The 18,970-nt window shown below is 43.0% G+C and overlaps 1 protein-coding gene across 1 annotated transcript in view; it reads left to right on the top strand.

Moving 5' to 3' along the window:
• Window positions 1-18,970, top strand: part of tbc1d32 (TBC1 domain family, member 32) — a 348,975-nt gene that overhangs the window by 284,056 nt on the left and 45,949 nt on the right. The window contains 2 exon segments of the mRNA XM_038799703.1: window positions 11,649-11,803; window positions 13,192-13,332. Of these exon segments, the coding sequence (XP_038655631.1) occupies window positions 11,649-11,803; window positions 13,192-13,332 (296 nt within the window).

The raw sequence follows: 18,970 nt of genomic DNA, 5'->3' as shown, positions 1-18,970 counted from the left end.
GCCAATTCACCTGAACTAAAAATATTCGCATCATCCTCCACCTGTTCTTGTTCTTTTTCAACCATCTGATCAAAAATTGTGTCTGCTAATTGCACTTCAACATCATCTTCACTCTTTGATTTCTCCTCTTGTCTTAACCTATGACTTTGCGACCTTGTTACTACACAATCTGGAAAACTCCCAGGATATTGGTCCTTCAACACTTCAGTTGTCTGATTTTCCATTGGCTTATCAACCACCGTAGGCATCACTCCCATCTGCGATCCAGCTATATCATTACCCAAAATAAACTGTATTCCTGGACAAGACCGTTTCTCTATTACTCCTACAACCACGTCACCACTCTTCACTGGACTTTCCAACCTTATCTTCTATAATGGAACACTACTCCTCTCACCTGAATTCCACATATTACCACCTTTTCTGGCAATATACTTCCCAAACTACATAACTCCTCATCTCTTACCATTAAAGATTGACTAGCTCCTGTATCTCTTAAAATTGTGACTTTTTTAACTGCTCCTCCTGATACACATGAGTAAACTTTACCCGCACAAGTAAATTCGTTAAAGAGATCTGGCACCTTCTTATCAATCATCTCTAATCAGGCTGTACAATCTTTTGCCCCTCCTTTGCTTCACTTAGGCTTTCCTGTCTTATGCTGTTTAACCACATCAGCCTTCCCAGTGCTTTTCTTCAACCACCAACACTGTGACTTTACATGGCCTAGTTTATTACAGTGAAAACATTTGAAACTTTTCATTTCTAATTCCACCTTCCTGGATTTCTTTTTTAATCTGAGGTACACTCTCCTTATTCTCCCATCAGGTTACCTTTGCCTCTCCCACTTGAGTATTTCTCATGTCCCCAGTTTCTATCCCTCACCGGCTGAAACTGATGTCGGAAACCAAGTTTTGATTTATGAACTAATTCATAATCATCTGCCATTTCTGCTGCTAACCTCACAGCTTAACCCTCTGCTCTTCCACATGAGTTCTCACTACATCAGGAATTGAATTTTTAAACTCCTCCAAAAGCATAATTTCTCTGAGTTCTTCATACATTTGGTCTATTTTCAAAGACCCTGATCCACCTATCAAAATTACTTTGTTTGAGCCATTCAAACGCCATGTATGTTTGACCAAATTCTTTCTTTAAATTTCTAAACCTTTATCTGTAAGCTTCAGACACTAGTTCATATGCACTGAAGATGGATTTTTTTCACCTCCTCATGCGTCCCAGATACCTCCTCTGGTAGTGATGCAAACACTTCACTAGCTCTACCTACCAGCTTTGTTTGAATCAGTAATACCCACATGTCCTGTGGCCATTTCATTTGTTTAGCCACCTTCTCAAATGAAATGAAAAAGGCTCTATCTACCTCCTTCTCATCAAACCTTGGCAATGCTTGGACATATTTAAATAGATTCCCATTAAGCCTTCCACTTTGATGCTCTTTCTCACTATCCTCATCACAATCATCCAACTGTACGTTTCCCTTTACGTCTGCCAATTTTAACTGACTGTCATGTTTCATGACCATTTTCTGAAGTTCAAACTCTCTCTCCTTATCTTTTTCCCTGATATATATCTCCCTTTCTCTTTCTTTTAGTTCTGCTAGGGCTATTCTTTCTTTTCTCCTTTCTTCTCTCTCCTTTTCTTTTTCCTCTCTCTCTCTCTCTCTTTCTCTTTCTTTTTCCTCTCTCTCTCTTTCTTTTTCCTCTCTCTCTCTCTCTCTTTCTTTTTCCTCTCTCTCTTTCTCTCTTTTCCTCTTTCTCGTATTCAAGCTGCTTTAATTCTTTGTCATGTTCCATTTTTTAAATTTGTGACTGAATTTTTGCCGTTTTCAATGAGTCAAACTATCTCAGGCAACTTTAAATGCTTAACTACTGCCATAATTACCTCATCTTTTCACATTTTGTCAGGTAATGTTAACTGCAATGTTTTTGCCAAATCTAACAGTCTGCTTTTAGTCTTTGTCCGTAAGGTACTGCATGTGACTAAAGGTTTCCCACCAAAAAGGAGGACTTTTTGCAGATGCTGATCAGTGTACCATTTACAATAAATTTTACAGTGCCAGTACCAAAGGCACTTCATATGTTCATTGTATATTGAATTTTGCTACTGATCCTCAAAAAAATGACAAAACGCTTGGTGAAAGAGGTAAATATTTTGTCATGTCATCTGGTTCCCATAAGCTAGAAAAATCACACTTTAGACTCAAAATGCAGGAGTGTATTTCTTTCATCTCTCCTGTGGCTGGTGGGCTGGTACATTGTACTCTGCATGTGACTGCAGTGCAGCAGTAAGATGTGGCACTCCAGGATATATGTTCCCATAACAATTAGTTAGCAGCTCTTTATGAATAATATAACATTTCTCTTTCTTTAAATAATATGTTATGCCTCTATATTATTGCTCCCTTTTTTTCTAATCTAACGAAGATTAGTAATGACTTTTCTAATACACTGACCATTTTAAGAGTCTTTATAACTTGTTTTTCTTGTCTATGAATATTCTTCAGGCTATCGCTTGGATAGTAGGATGTTTTTTCCCCCATTATTGTGGCAACTATTTCATTTTTGCAAGATTCACTCAGTTTTCTCTCTTTTTCTAGCACTAGCTCGGGTTGATTTTCAATCTAATTCAGCGTTAAATTTGTTTTGAAATGTTGACAACCAGGGCAACCAACTCTGGGGGGGAAAAGTAAGGGACACTTAGGCATGGGGGGCTGTACGAGCCTGGAGTGGGGAGGTTTTGTGACAAGCCTGTGGGAGCTGGGGTCAATGGAGTTAGGGGGCGGTGGAGTTACTGGGACTAGGGATCCTGTGGGAGTGGGCAGAAGGGGTTGTCAAGGCTGTGTATGTGGGGGGGGGGGGGGGGGGGGGGGGGGGGAGGGGGGGGCTTAAAAATGTGGGAACAAAAAGAAGGAGCAAAGCACATTTTGCATGCACAGTTGTGTTATGTGCATGCCTGAGAATCACAGATATGAAATACAGGACAAATTCATCCCATCCATTCTGGAGACCTAAATGTCTGGAGAATCTCTACTATCTCTGCCAGCACTGGAAGTGGCGCCCAGATGCAAGTGTCTCTCCTTTATCATACTAACTTATACATTAGGGCGAGCTCGCCAGATTCCGTTGGAATATAATATCAGGCCGCCAATACCAAGGTCCGGCACGGCCTCCCTTCTCCCACATGTGCTTTCACTTACTCCTTTTCACAGCAGAAAACACTTAGTGCTTTAGATGTGGTGTGGAGCTGTTAAATCATATCAACAATGTTTAAACATTGCGGTTAACATCAAATCAGGATTCTTGAGATGCATTCAAGCATAAAGGATAAGATAGATGAACATACCAAGCACCTGTCTCTGGAATAATAAACTGTCAATCACAGGTTAATGCAATGTATTGTGTGAATTTGAAAGAAATATTTTCAGTTCAATGACTATCATGGGGTTTTAAGTGTACTTGGCTTTCAAGGAAGTCTTTGACACTTGTAGCAGCTGCTGCTTTCAAAAAAGTCTGAGGCAGCAGCTGTTAAGGAGGTGTACATTAAAATGCAGTGAGTTTTAACTCTACTGCCTGGATTGCTCTTCAGCTTTCAGGCAGAGGTGACTGATGTAGGTCTCTGATGGAGCGATTTGATGGATCGGGCTCGGAGATGGGAGGGGTCACCCTCTTAAGTGCTGGGCTGGGACCAGTTAGTTCAGTAATGTATGAGGGGAGGATGCCTCTCTTTGTCGGGCGGGGGGAGCCTTCCAATGGACTTTAGGGGGCACCTCAGTTATGCATTGACCTGTTTTGCCCACAGCGGGGACCACCGCATCAGAGCCTCACTTGGGCCAACATGCACCAAATCCTGCCCAAAAGATTCCCTCCTGTGGGGTTGGTGTATAACAGTGGGTGGAGACTTGGGCTTCCAGCTCATTAATCAACTGCAAATAGTCCCGCTGGCATAGGGCAGGTAACACACTGAGGCCACTGGCAGGGGTTTGGAGCATCGCAACAGACCGGTACTGACTTCTTTTTTCCCTCGGTGGTCTATTCTCCGCCAGATCGGGAACAAAAAGGTGAAACCTGGGTATGGTTTCACTTTCCAGTGGAAACAGCAGGTCTGGAGCTATTTGTATACCTACATTATAATGAGGTTAGTTTTACAACTCTTGAAGTAGTTTAATGAAGGTAAAAAAAAACTAAGTAGAGAAAAACTACTGACTGGCAACACAGGACCAGAGAGGAGAACCCACAGACACAGAACAGCAGTTTTTTGATCTGTTTGTGACTATGCTGTAAGATGAAGGGAGCAGTTTAAATCTGTCTAACATGCTAGACATGCTAGCAGTTTGCTGAGGAAAATAAAGGGAAGAGTCTTAGATGAGTTGCTGTCAAGTTAAAGTAACAGTGAACGTGAAGTGAGTTCTGGATCTCAAAGAAGATACTAAGCAGTCTACTGGGAGAGGAAACTGCAGGGAGTAGGTCCTAAACTAAGACATTGAAGATCAGGAATGAGAATTTGGAACTGACACTGTTCCATGAAGTTTAAAGTGAGGAGCAGAGGAAGACCCCAAGTTTAAAGTATCAAAGCTGTAGAAAGCAGACTAAAGCAAAATAAGCCTCTGAGAAGCCAGAGATCCAAGCAGATTGTTTGTAACTCCTTTCTACGGGCCTTTGAAGCAGTTGTGTTCTGATGGTACAGCTGAATACCTGAGAGAATGTGTGGAAGCTTCAATGCACATGGTGATCCAGGGGAGAGGAACATTGGAATGAGACTCAAAACCCTGGAGGTGGGTCCTTATGGAAAGCGTCCAAAAGAAAGGTTTGCTTGGGAGAAGATTCAAAAATGTTGACATTGGCAATGCTTCACACAAGTTCCAGTGAGGCCAGTTGGCTCACAGGGTGACAAGCGTCTGGGTGGAAATTAATGAGAAATCCATAACAGCTCTTTGGGGCGGCAACTGTCACCTGGTTTCTGAACATGGTGTGTCTGACGACAGGTCGCTTATTACTTTACTGGACTGCATACTTACTGTGATTTCTATCCATCCGTAAACAGAAAGTGTTTTGTTTTTTGATTTCCTCCCTTTATAAAGGGTGGTATGTTTACCCCAACACTCAAATTTGGAGTGTTCAAATCCTTATGTGTAAGTAGCGCAGCAAACTCGAGGTAAGATAAAATAAATGGGCTTTGTTTATTTCACACGTCCACAACATACAGAAAGGGGTTTTGCATCGTATGCCCCTTTCATTTTACACTCCATGCAATACAAAGAGGAATAAGGGAAAGGAAGGAGTTCAGGGCAGACCTCAAAAAAATGCAAGTTAGTGTTTGTGTGTCCAGAATCAAAAGTAGAATGAAATGTTTCTTCAGAGGGGAGGTTGACTGTTGCAAGGTGACCGGTCTTTCCAGAAATGAGGCTTCCATCAGGCGAAGTGGCATAACTGGAGTTGAGTTAGCCTTGAAGACACACAAGTTCCAATGTTCCAGTAGTTTTCAGTTTTGATAAGGGACCAGAGTCTTTCTGCTGCCATGTGCTTGATGGTAAGATTGTAGACAAACAAGACTGCTTGCCTGAAGCTACTGTTTCTCTTCAGAGGTCAACCCATAACTGCCCGAGTTCAGGTTCACAGTGCAATATTACAAGTTCTAGCAGGTTGGGGGAGGTCATGTGACATACCTACTTCCACTTCTAGATGTTAGACAAAGGATGTATTTTCCAGGGCTGAAATCTTGAGGTGTTTAATAGGAGTCAGGATTCCTTTTGTTCTTGGAGACACTGGTTTCAGGTTGACTAAACAAAGCCCTCTAGTTGAAACCATTGTGTCTGGAAACGGTAGTGCTTAAGCCATTGGCACCACACTGGAGACTAGGAATTGTTCATAGCTGGCTGAGGCACACCATCTCATCTGCAGACCATTGGGTTGGTTTGGCTGGGATGATTATGCAATAAAAGGAGTGTTTTATTCCAGGAGGTGTGAACCATTAGCCTTTCTTCACTTTGTGTTTTATTTTTCAATTAAGGGGAAATTTAGCGTGGCCAATCCACCATACGGCACGGTAGTTAGCACTGTTGCTTCACAGCGCAAGGGTCCCAGGTTCGATTCCCAGCTTGCACCACTATCTCACGGAGTCTGCACGTTCTCCCCATGCCTGCGTGGGTGTCCTCCGGGTGCTCTGGTTTCCTCCACAAGTCCCGAAAGATGTGCTTGTTAGGTCAATGGATATTCTGACTCTCCCTCAGTGTACCGAACAGGTGCCGTAGTGTGGCGACGAGGGGATTTTCACAGTAACCTCATTGTAGGGTTAATGTAAACCTACTTGTGACCAATAATAAAGATTATTATTGTTAACCTGCCACATCTTTCGGTTGTGGGGGTGAGACCCACGCAGTCACGGGGAGAATGTTCAAACTGCACACGAACAGTGACCCAGAGCCGGGATTAAAGTCGGATCCTGGTTGCTGTGAAGCAGCAGTGCTAATCACTGCACCACTATGCCGTCTCTTTTCACTTTCAAACTGTTCAGAAGCTTACATGTGATCATCTGGAGCTATTTCATCAGCGCAGTAATTGTCCATCTTGAAAATCAGGAAAATGTAACTCTATAAAGTAGTCCGGCTGATGGCGGGCATATATATACATATTCCAACCTGTCTCAACTGGACAGTTGCAAGCACAGTATGAATTTGATTATTTTAACATCCAACTTATTATGCAACTGTGTTGCAAAATTGCTTCTAGCTACAGAGGGAATTAAGCCATTTTGCTTCCAACTTTCAGAAATACATTTGATATCAAAACCCAACACATAGAGTGCAAAATAATTTTGGTCAAGAACTAACCTTACAGGCATTTTCTTTTTTTAAATGATTAACAAGACTCTTTTCATACAATGTTCTCTTAACTATTTAAGAATTATAGTAAAACATTCTGCTGGCAGGCCTCTGCTTGTGATGTTCTTAGTTGACAGAGAGGTGCCATGAACATCCAGGAATGCCCCTCATTATTCCTCCCTATTATAGCAAAACTCTTGACCTCCAGAAATTTACCAGTGAGGTGATCATAGGTTGGAACCCCATGCTTTACTAGTATGGGAAGCCAAAGGTGATTTTAAGGGATTTATATTTGTACGGGTTAATATTACAAATACGTTATAGTACTAGATGGGTTTAATTTAATGTCCCTGTGCCTAGAAATGACCTGTAGTTAGATCCATGCTAGACAAAGATGTTTGTATGTGCGAGGGAGTTGGTTAAGTTTCAACTGTGATAGAGAGAGCTACAGCATGAAGAATAAATCTAATTGCTTAGAAATTAGATGCCCTTGTAAGGGGAAAAAAAACCTTTCCTTTATTATTTGGTTTTAACTGGAAGCTACAGTAGTTGGGGACAGGCAGCTAGAGAGGGAGCTTCTCTCTGTTTTGCTGAAGAAAAGCCATACAATGGAGTAATGGTTAAGGAAGCCAGTGCCAGAAATCTAAAGGGAGGGTCCTTACGGAAGCTAGAGAAATGAAGAGGAGTTTCCAGGGAGCCTATTAAAGGAGCAAAGAAGAACTGGGAGAAGAACTGTCAATGAGCTAGTTAGTGGGGAGTCAGTAAAATACCTGAAGGTTGTGATGTCTTTCCACAGTTTGTGAGACATTAATTGAAATAATTGTCAAGCAACCAGATGCAGTTTGGAATGTGAGTGTGTAAAAGCAGCATGTCAAATAAATCCGAAAAAGGGGTTAGTGTAAAACCTGGAGTGGATTGCTGGCGAAAGTGGAGTGGAAACTCTGTTCGCATGAGTCTTTTGAAACTGGATGGAGTTTGGAATGCAAACCCCTCATGGAAGGAAAGCATGATTGATTACGAGAGAAGATTTTAAAGCGTATTTTGAAAAGTAGAGATTGAAAACGTTTAAGTGGCAGTCATCTGGGGGGATTCTGAAGAGGCACCCATAAAGTGGAGTGTTTATTGACCACTGGCCTCTTGTGTGCATCAAAGGGACTTTGTGTGCTCGTGAGACCATTGCCCCTTCAAGTGTACTTTGTCATCCATGTTAATCTTAAAATCTGTGTAACTGTGAAGCTAAGGAAGGAACAAAGGAGTATTGTATTACCTAATTTTTTCATGTTTAAGAAAACATTTTTTGTTGTTAAAACCAGTTAACACTCCTTTGACTCTTACTGCACATTTGATTTTTAAAAATTGCGGTTTTTTGAACCAGGGTTCCATTCTGGGATCTTTCTGTCCAGTTATAACATCAACTGGGATTGTAACACCTGTTCATAGCAAGGTATGCTGGTTCTCCAGCAAGATGAAGCACTGCAATAACCCCATTATGCTTGAAACAATCGATATATAAATACCATAAGTTCCTTCAAACGTATGATTTGATAAGATAAGGGGCATGGGAACCTGGATTGTAGTTTGGGTTACGGGAGATTGAGAGTATAGAGGTCAGGAGCACAAATTTGACTTTGCAGGAGGGTGCCAGTGTTCAAGTAGATGGTTTGAAGTGTGTCTACTTCAATGCCAGGAGTATACGAAATAAGGTAGGGGAACTGACACATGGGTAGGTACCTGGGACTTCGATGTTGTGGCCATTTCAGAGACATGGATAGAGCAGGGACAGGAATGGTTGTTGCAAGTTCCGGGGTTTAGGTGTTTTAGTAAGCTCAGAAAAGGGGGCAAAAGAGGGGGAGGTGTGGCGCTGCTAGTCAAGGACAGTATTATGGTGGCGGAAAGGATGCTAGATGGGGACTCTTCTTCCGAGGTAGTATGGGCTGAGGTTAGAAACAGGAAAGGAGAGGTCACCCTGTTGGGAGTTTTCTATAGGCCATCTAATAGTTCTAGGGATGTAGAGGAAAGGATGGCGAAGATGATTCTGGAAAAGAGCGAAAGTAACAGGGTAGTTGTTATGGGAGACTTTAACTTTCCAAATATTGACTGGAAAAAATATAGTTCGAGTACATTAGATGGGTAGTTCTTTGTACAATGTGTGCAGGAGGGTTTCCTGACACAATATGTTGACAGGCCAACAAGAGGCAAGGCCACATTGGATTTGGTTTTGGGTAATGAACCAGGCCAGGTGTTAGATCTGGAGGTAGGTGAGCACTTTGGAAACAGTGACCACAATTCGGTGACCTTTACGTTAGTGATGGAAAGGGATAAGTATACCCCGCAGGGCAAGAGTTATAGCTGGGGGAAGGGCAATTATGATGCCATTAGACATGACTTAGGATGTGTAGGTTGGAGAAGTAGGCTGCAAGGGTTGGGCACATTGGATATGTGGAGCTTGTTCAAGGAACAGCTATTGCATGTTCTTGATAAGTATGTATCAGTCAGGCAGGGAGGAAGGGGTCGAGCGAGGGAACCGTGGTTTACCAAAGAAGTGGAATCTCTTGTTAAGAGGAAGAAGGAGGCCTATGTGAAGATGAGGCGTGAAATTTCAGTTGGGGCGCTTGATAGTTACAAGAAAGCGAGGAAGGATCTAAAGAGAGAGCTAAGACGAGCAAGGAGGGGACATGAGAAGTCTTTGGCAGGTAGGATCAAGGAAAACCCAAAAGCTTCTATAGGTATGTCAGGAATAAAAGAATGACTCGGGTAAGAGTAGGGCCAGTCAAGGACAGTGGTGGGAAGTTGTGTGTGGAGGCTGAGGAGATAAGCGAGATACTAAATGAATACTTTTCGTCAGTATTCACTCAGGAAAAAGATAATATTGTGGAGGAGAATGCTGAGACCCAGGCTATTAGAATAGATGGCATTGAGGTGCGTAGGGAAGAAGTGTTGGCAATTCTGGACACGGTGAAAATAGATAAGTCCCCGGGGCCTGATGGGATTTATCCTAGGATTCTCTGGGAAGCCAGGGAAGAGATTGCTGAGCCTTTGGCTTTGATTTTTAGGTCATCATTGGCTACAGGAATAGTGCCAGAGGACTGGAGGATAGCAAATGTGGTCCCTTTGTTCAAAAAGGGGAGTAGAGATAACCCCGGTAACTATAGGCCGGTGAGCCTAACGTCTGTGGTGGGTAAGGTCTTGGAGAGGATTATAAAAGATACGATTTATAATAATCTAGATAGGAAAAATATGATTAGGGATAGTCAGCATGGTTTTGTGAAGGGTAGGTCATGCCTCAAACCTTATCGAGTTCTTTGAGAAGGTGACTGAACAGGTAGACGAGGGTAGAGCAGTTGATGTGGTGTATATGGATTTCAGTAAAGCGTTTGATAAGGTTCCCCACGGTCGGCTATTGCAGAAAATACGGAGGCTGGAGGGTGATTTAGAGATGTGGATCAGAAATTGGCTAGTTGAAAGAAGACAGAGAGTGGTAGTTGATGGGAAATGTTCAGAATGGAGTTCAGTTACGAGTGGCGTACCACAAGGATCTGTTCTGGGGCCGTTGCTGTTTGTCATTTTTATAAATGACCTAGAGGAGGGCGCAGAAGGATGGGTGAGTAAATTTGCAGACGACTCTAAAGTCGGTGGAGTTGTAGACAGTGCGGAAGGATGTTGCAGGTTACAGAGGGACATAGATAAGCTGCAGAGCTGGGCTGAGAGGTGGCAAATGGAGTTTAATATGGAGAAGTGTGAGGTGATTCACTTTGGAAAGAATAACAGGAATGCAGAATATTTGGCTAATGGTAAAATTCTTGGTAGTGTGGATGAGCAGAGGGATCTCGGTGTCCATGTACATAGATCCCTGAAAGTTGCCACCCAGGTTGATAGGGTTGTGAAGAAGGCCTATGGTGTGTTGGCCTTTATTGGTAGAGGGATTGAGTTCCGGAGCCATGAGGTCATGTTGCAGTTGTACAAAACTCTAGTACGGCCGCATTTGGAGTATTGCGTACAGTTCTGGTCGCCTCATTATAGGAAGGACGTGGAAGCTTTGGAACGGGTGCAGAGGAGATTTACCAGGATGTTACCTGGTATGGAGGGAAAATCTTATGAGGAAAGGCTGATGGACTTGAGGTTGTTTCGTTAGAGAGAAGAAGGTTAAGAGGTGACTTAATAGAGGCATACAAAATGATCAGAGGGTTAGATAGGGTGGACAGCGAGAGCCTTCTCCCGCGGATGGAGGTGGCTAGCACGAGGGGACATAGCCTTAAATTGAGGGGTAATAGATATAGGACAGAGGTCAGAGGTGGGTTTTTTACGCAGAGTGGTGAGGCCGTGGAATGCCCTACCTGCAACAGTAGTGAACTCGCCAACATTGAGGGCATTTAAAAGTTTATTGGATAAGCATATGGGTGATAAGGGCATAGTGTAGGTTAGATGGCCTTTAGTTTTTTTCCATGTCGGTGCAACATCGAGGGCCGAAGGGCCTGTACTGCGCTGTATCGTTCTATGTTCTATGTTCTATCTAAACCGGGCACATGCTACTTAAGATAAACATTCAGGTTGTAATTGATCCATTATTTAATGGAACATTTATCTTTTATGCATCCTATTAATTAAGTTGCTTTATAGTTACCATAATTTTCACTTTAGTTATTTAAAGATGATGTAAAAACATGCATTCTGTAGACCTACGTAACATAGTTGCTTTGCACTTAAGTAGATGTGAAATCCGAATTCAAATTCAGTGCTGCAAACATGACAACAAAGATGTGTTTTTCAAAATTGATTTATGCTGTTAGATTTCCTTGACTGCAGCTTACAGGCTGTCAACAGGGAGGTTATGTTGGGCATGACTGGTTTGCCTCAACTGCATTTTTGATAATGTCAGGGGATGGAGAGAGAACTATCAAATTTCTGCAACAATTTTCGAGCCTTCTCACCTCGGCCTTTCTCTGGCTGGCCCGTCTGCATTCTTCTGTATGTTTTCCTGATGTAAAATCTGGAATTAACTACTAACTTTTTTTATTACGTTCTATATGGAAAACTTTAAGATGCACCACCCAACCACACCCAGAGGACTTCAGCCGAAGGATGATGGGAGGAGTAGTTCATTTTGAGAGCTGGGATCATTGGCATTGTGCCAGTGGGCCACAGGACAGGAGCAGAGTACTGGTTATATTAATAGAGGTTTATAATGGCTATTCCCACTGTTGCATTTTGAGAGTTTAATTCAGTGTAAAAAAAAATTGTTGATTTCCCTCTGGGGCAAAGATGCAAGTAGAACAAGGAGCCTGCCTTTATTATCAGAGTTGATCCGACCCACAAGTCAAAATGTAATCCAGGCACATTTCATTCAATAAACATGCTGTTCAGGAAAACCTATCTTTTACTGTCAACATTCATATATGAATAATTCCTACTTGGATGAGATATTGGACGTTGACTAATTCCATATTCTAGCAAAAAGTGAATGGTGTAATTTTTACTTTACCATATTTCAACCCAGCAATGGGCTTCCCACAGGGGTCATTGGTGAGAGGCCCAAACCACTTTGAGAGAAAAGCTCATTTGTATAATAAGGTTCTTTCGAATTCATTACCTCATTAAACTTTGGAGACCGAATCATTGAATATATCCAAGGCTGGGTATGACATATTTTGATATACAGGGAGTCTAAAATCATAGGGCAGGCAGAAAAATGGAGTTGAGGCCACAATCTGATCAACCATGACCTTACTGAATGGTGGAGCCAGCTTAAAGGGCTCCAGTTTCTTGTATTCTTATGTTTGTTTTCATTTTGATCTTTCTATATCAAACACCAAACCATATGCAATAAAGACCAAATAATATACTTAAAAAACAGTATGAACAATCTGAACCTTCGATTTCCCTGCCTCCTTTGTTCAACATGCACAGAGTTCAACGGGGATTGAATGTGTAGAGAGATATTTTCCTAACTATCAGTTAGTTTTGAGTGTTAAGATAGTGAGGATAGTTGTTTCTTTGAAAGGGATGGTGGTGACATAAATCCATTGGGTGTTTTCTTTAAATTGATGAAAGTGGGATACTAATGCAGCTGAAAGGCTCCACCAATTTTTATATGATAATATTTCCCAGTTTTAGTCCAAATGACCACAGTTAGATGTTATTTGCCATTGTATTCAAAACATATTCTGAATTTTAAGCTTACTGAAGGATAATTGTTTCTTTCCAGCTCGATTATATTTAGGGATAAAATAATGTGAAAATGAATCAAGATAATCAAGTGGATAATATGTTTGATAGATTTTCCAAAAGGAGGACACCTCTAGTTTTTAATCAATCTCATTCATGTTGCTATTTTGTTTTTGCTGTCACTTTGGCAGATCCACCTTTCTGTGGAAAGTGCAGGGTCCGGTATTCATCCTGTGTACTCCTGCACAGCTTACTACATTGAGATGTTACTGAAGTCAGAGGTGCCACTTGTCTTCTCAGCATTCCGCATGTCAGGATTCACTCCTTCACAGGTGAAATTTTAATTTAAATCAAAGGCATGCATGTGTAAGTTTCATAGCTACAATTGGAAGTTTGAACCTATTTTATGATATTAATTTTAATGACCTGTGGATTGTGTACACACCTAGCAATGAGCCCAAATTTAATTTCATGTGTTGAAGATATTTCTAAAAATCTGGGTTTTGTAGCAATACCTGTATGTGCATATTGGTATTTACCATAGAATTTACCAAAGAATTGACAGTGCAGAAGGAGGCCATTCGGCCCATCGAGTCTGCACCGGCTCTTGGAAAGAGCACCCTACCCAAGGTCAACACCTCCACCCTATCCCCATAACCCAGTAACCCCACCCAACACTAAGGGCAATTGTGGACACTAAGGGCAATTTAGCATGGCCAATCCACCTAACCTGCACATCTTTTGACTGTGGGAGGAAACCGGAGCACCCGGAGGAAACCCACGCACACACGGGGAGGATGTGCAGACTCCGCACAGACAGTGACCCAAGCCGGAATCGAACCTAGGACCCTGGAGCTGTGAAGCAATTGTGCTATCCACAATGCTACCGTGCTGCCCTGCATCTGTTACCATATTTCTAAGGACTCATGATAAGTCGTGGAAGATTGCCTTCTGTTTAGATTTTCCTGAATTGAACATCGCTTGTTAGATAATATTACTGCGTGTGTCTCAAAATCGAGGCTAATGTTTATATCATTTTTCGTGATCGGGTACTGCCAAGGGGTGAGCCTGCCTGTACTGAGCTGTGCACCTCTGGTGGGTTCTGTTTGCCAGGTGCATATCATGGAGAACCTGTCTTTACTCACGCATGCCCTTGTGAATAGACAGTCTAATGTGGGGGGACAATCAGGAGTAAATGTCTGTTATGCATATGCACGTAGATGTAAATAGAGTCGGGATCCCCGCTACATCATTGGCGGGATGCAAGGATATCCACTGGCGTAAAAGCCGCTTTGTGTCTCCTGCTCAATTCTTCGCCCTCTCCTCCATTACTGTCCCACGTAAATAAGGGCAGAAAATACCATCCCCCACCCCCTTCTGCATGGGTGGAGTTTAGAATCTCTCATGCTAGAAATGCGACCCCATCCCCCTTGGATGCTTGTTCCTGAGAAGATAGAATTTTATCCCACTTTTTAAAATTTTCAGTGGTTCAATTTCAAACTATTTTAAGCGGATAATGTCATCAATTAATTTATATAGTGGTTTTCATAATCTCCAAAAGTTTTAAAGAACATCGCCATCAGTGAAGCACTTTTGAAGTGTAGTCACTGTTGCAGTGTAATTGTGCACAACAAGATCGCACAAAGGACATTGAAATAATGACCAGATATTGGGGTTGGGGAGGCAGTGGAGTAGTGGTATTGTCATTGGACTAGTAATCCAACGACCAAAGTTCAAATCCCACCATGGCAGATTGTGCAATTTGAATTCAATAAAAATCTGGAATTAAAAAGTCTAGCAATGACTACAACTGCTATAAAAAGCAATCTGGTTCACTAATGTTCTTTCGGGAAGAAGGCCTGCTACCCTTAGCTGTCCTGGTCTTCATGTGACTCCAGACCCAGAGAAATAAAACATTCCCTCTGAACAAGGGCTATTAGAATGGCAATTAATCCCATGAATGAATAAACAAAATCTGTGCCAAACAATAATGAGAGAAATGACTTGTCAGCTATTTTCCTTTTGCAGACATTGGTTAGGAGGGACTGGATATTGCTCTTCTTTGAATTGCGTTAAGTTTATATTCACACCATTTTCCCTATGTCTGCATGGGTCTCACCTCCATAACCCAAAGATGTGCGGTGGATTGGCCACTCTAAATTGCCCCTTAATTGGGGGAATAAATTTATTTTTTTAAAGTTTACGTTCACATGAACCATCAAAACAAACAGGTAAGGGACTGGAGTTTCTGATCCCCAACGCCGAAATCGCGTTTGGCAATGGGGCGGAGAATCCCCGATGACGCTGAAATCGGGAGCGGTGCTGCTTTTGCAATGCTCTGCCCCTGAAAAGCAGCATACTCTATGCGCCGTATCCACAGCCTCCATGCGTTGGCTGAGGCCTGCCCTGCGATGCTTCGTCCTCGGCCAGCCACGTTCCCGACGCGTGGGTCTCTCACGGTCTCGCCCGTCGGGATCTCAGCGTGGTGGCTGCAGACTCAGTCCAGTGCCGCCACAGTCCGAGGAGGGCCGATCCGCTGGCGGGGGAGGGGCACTGTGGTGCGGCGGTCCGAAGTATGCGAGCCAACCGAAGTGGGAGACTATTCCACGTGCCGGGTCCATGAGTGGCATCCACCAAGAAGCACGGCGCGGCTGCTGCAGGCCATCTGCCTGCATGGCCACGGACCCAACAACTCTCCAGGCTGTATTGGCAGCTAGAGTTTTTTTTTTTTTTTTTTTATAAATTTAGATTACCCAATTATTTTTTCCAATTAAGGGGCAATTTAGCGTGGCCAATCCACCTACTCTGCACATTTTTTTTGGGTTGTGGGGGCGAAACCCACGCAGACACGGGGAGAATGTGCAAACTCCACACGGACAGTGACCCAGAGCCGGGATCGAACCTGGGACCTCAGCGCCGTGAGGCGGTTGTGCTAACCACTAGGCCACCGTGCTGCCCTTTGGCAGCTAGAGTTGAGAGCTCTACGCTGCCTGGCTGCTAGCCACCTCCCCCTCCCCCTCCCTCTACGGAACAGGGACTCGGTGGCCGTTTTGCGCCAGTTTAGCTGGTGTAAAACACCTCACTTTTCACGCTGGCATGGGGACTTCATCTCGAGAATAGAGAATCCAGCCCAAGATTTCTGGTTTATGTTTCAACTTGAACACAGCACCTTTACCAGTGCAGTACTCCTTTAGTGCTGCATTGGAGTTGTCGGCTGAGGTTGAGAGTTCAAACAAGTATGAGCACTCAACCTTTTGACCCAATATTTAGGGTTCTGCCAACTGAGAATCAATGAACATTAATTAAGTAAAATATTAATGTTTTACTATTACTTATTACTTATGCGGGTGTACATATATAGAGCCAAATAAATAATTGTGATAAATGCTGGATTAGTAAATTTCATCAGCATCTTACATCCATCTCGCTGTAATCTTTGTAAGAAGTCTTACAACACCAGGTTAAAGTCCAACAGGTTTGTTTCAAACACTAGCTTTCGGAGCACTGCTCCTTCCTCAGGTGAATCCAAGGAATGGCAATTTAGTTCCAAGTCAGAATGATACTTGGCTTGGTGGGGAACATGCAGTTCATGGTTTTCCCATAAGTCTGCTGCCCTTTTCCTTCTAGATGCTTACTGTAGTAATCCACGGGAGGCAGGAGTTCTGTCACCACACCAATATTTATTTACAATAACGATATTACAGGAGCAGCTACAAAAAGTGCTGCTAGCAGTCCAGTCAACTCAGACTGCTCACAAAGCCTACACAGGTGATTATATGGGCCCCCTCAATGAGCTATCATTGAGGGAGCTCATACTCCAATTGGCCAACCAATAAAGCCAATTGGAGTTCATTACAGTTACAGTCGTGGGTTTGAAGGTGCTGCCTTGGTGAGTTGCTGGAGTGCATCCTGTACACACTGCTGCCTCTGTGAATCTGTGGTGGAGATAGTAAATGTTTATGGTTGGGGTGCAAGCCAAGCAGCTGCTTTATCTTGGATGGTGTCAAGCATTTTTGGAGCTGCCCTCATCCACGTAAATGGAGAGTATCCCACCACACTTGAGCTGTGCGTTGTAAATTGTGGACAAGCTTTGGTGGTGAGTTATTCGCTGTAAGATTACTAACCTCTCACCTGCTCTTGTAGGTACAGTATTTATATGTTTAGTTTCTGGCCAGTGCTAATCCCATATTGATAATGGAATAAGCAATGGCAATGCCATTGAATGTCATGGGATGATAGTTAGGTTATCTCTTATACAAGGTGGTCATTGCCTGGCACTTTTATACCATTTGTCAGGCCAAGCCTGTATTTTGTCCAGGTCTTGCTGAACTTGATCATCAATGGCTTCAGTATCTGAGGAATTCGGAAGAATGCTGAGCATTGTGCACTGTGCAAGTGATCATCCTTACTTCTGAGCTGAATGATGGTCATTGATGAAGCAGCTGAAGATGATTGGGCGTAGAGCACTACACTGAGGAACTCCTGCAGTGATCTCCTGGGCCTGAGATATTGATCCCCATCAACTGCAACCATCTTCCTATGTGCTAGGTATGAATCAAACCAGTGGAGATTTTGCCCAGACTCCCATTGACTCCAATTTTCTCGGGACCTCCTTGATGCCACACTCAGTCAAATGCGGTCTTGGTGTCCAGGGAGTAACTCTTGCCTCACCTCGAGAGTTCAGCTGTTTTGTCCTAGTTTGAACCAATGCTTTAATTAGGTCAGGAGCTGGTAGCCCTGGCGAAACTCAAACTGAGCATCAATGAGCAGCCTATTGCGAAGCACTGCTGCTTGATAGCACTGCTGATGACCCATTCTATCATTTACTGATAAAAAAATTTGACTGATGGGGTGGTAATTGGCTGAGTTGGCTTTGTCCAGCTTTTTGTGCACAAAACATGCCTAGGCAATTTTCCACATTTTCCGGGGTAGATGCCAGCTCTGGAAGAGCTTGACTGAGAACACGGCAGCTTATGGAACACAAGCATTCAGCACTATTGCCGGATTATTGTCAGGGCTCATGTCCTTTGCAGTTATCCAGTATCTTCAACCATTTCTTGAAACCATGTGGATGAATCAAATTAGCTGAAGACTGGCACCTCTGATGTTGGGGACCTCTATAAGAGGCCGAAATGAATCGTCCACTCAACAGTTCTCATTGAAAATTGTTGCAAATGTTTCAGCCTTATCTTTTGCACTGATGTGCTGGCCTTCCCCATCATTGAGGTTGGAGATATTTTTCAAGCCTCCGCCTCTAGAAAGACACCAGACAATTATCGACCATCAATCTTGCGCCAGTCGAAAGAAAACTGAGAGGAATGACAGTGGATTACAGTTAAACATTGGGTACGTCAAAATCATTGTCTCCAGCCCTTGCCACAAAGGTTCTCACACCGTCAATCCCATCTGCCTCCCTGGCACTGTCTGAGATTTCAGTTGAATATCCTTCAATATCTCAACCTTCACTTGCAGAGCGATCAGCATGTGGATCTGCTGAACCCACCATTTGCATCACATAGAAACAGTAGATGCATAGTGGAAGAAATTGTCATTCTATATGGTTTGTACATAGGTGTTTACCAAATGTTATTTTGTTTCAGTTCCTATCTTTAATAATGCCACATAAAAGTTAATGATTCATACTACGTCCATGTCTTCCTATTATTGCATCCCAAGGGCCAATTCATACTTTCAGTGCTTCATGACAAATATCAACCCAAGCCTGAATGTTGTCCAGGCCTTGCTGCATGTGGACATGGACTTCTTCAAGCATCTGAGGAGTTGTGAATGATTGCTGAATATTGTGTAATCATCTGCGAGCATCCTGTCCTTCTGACTTTAAAGATGGAGAAAAGGTCATTGATGAAAGGTCATTGGGGAATTGAGGATACGGACCCAGGAAGTGTAGAAGATTTTAGTTTAAGATGGGCAGCATGGTCACGTGGGCTTGGAGGGCCGAAGGGTCTCTTC

This window comes from Scyliorhinus canicula, chromosome 6 (genome assembly GCF_902713615.1).
Source record: "Scyliorhinus canicula chromosome 6, sScyCan1.1, whole genome shotgun sequence".
NCBI lineage: Eukaryota > Metazoa > Chordata > Chondrichthyes > Carcharhiniformes > Scyliorhinidae > Scyliorhinus > Scyliorhinus canicula.
Note: the sequence above shows the minus strand (reverse complement) of the source record. Positions and strands in the feature narration are given on the sequence as shown.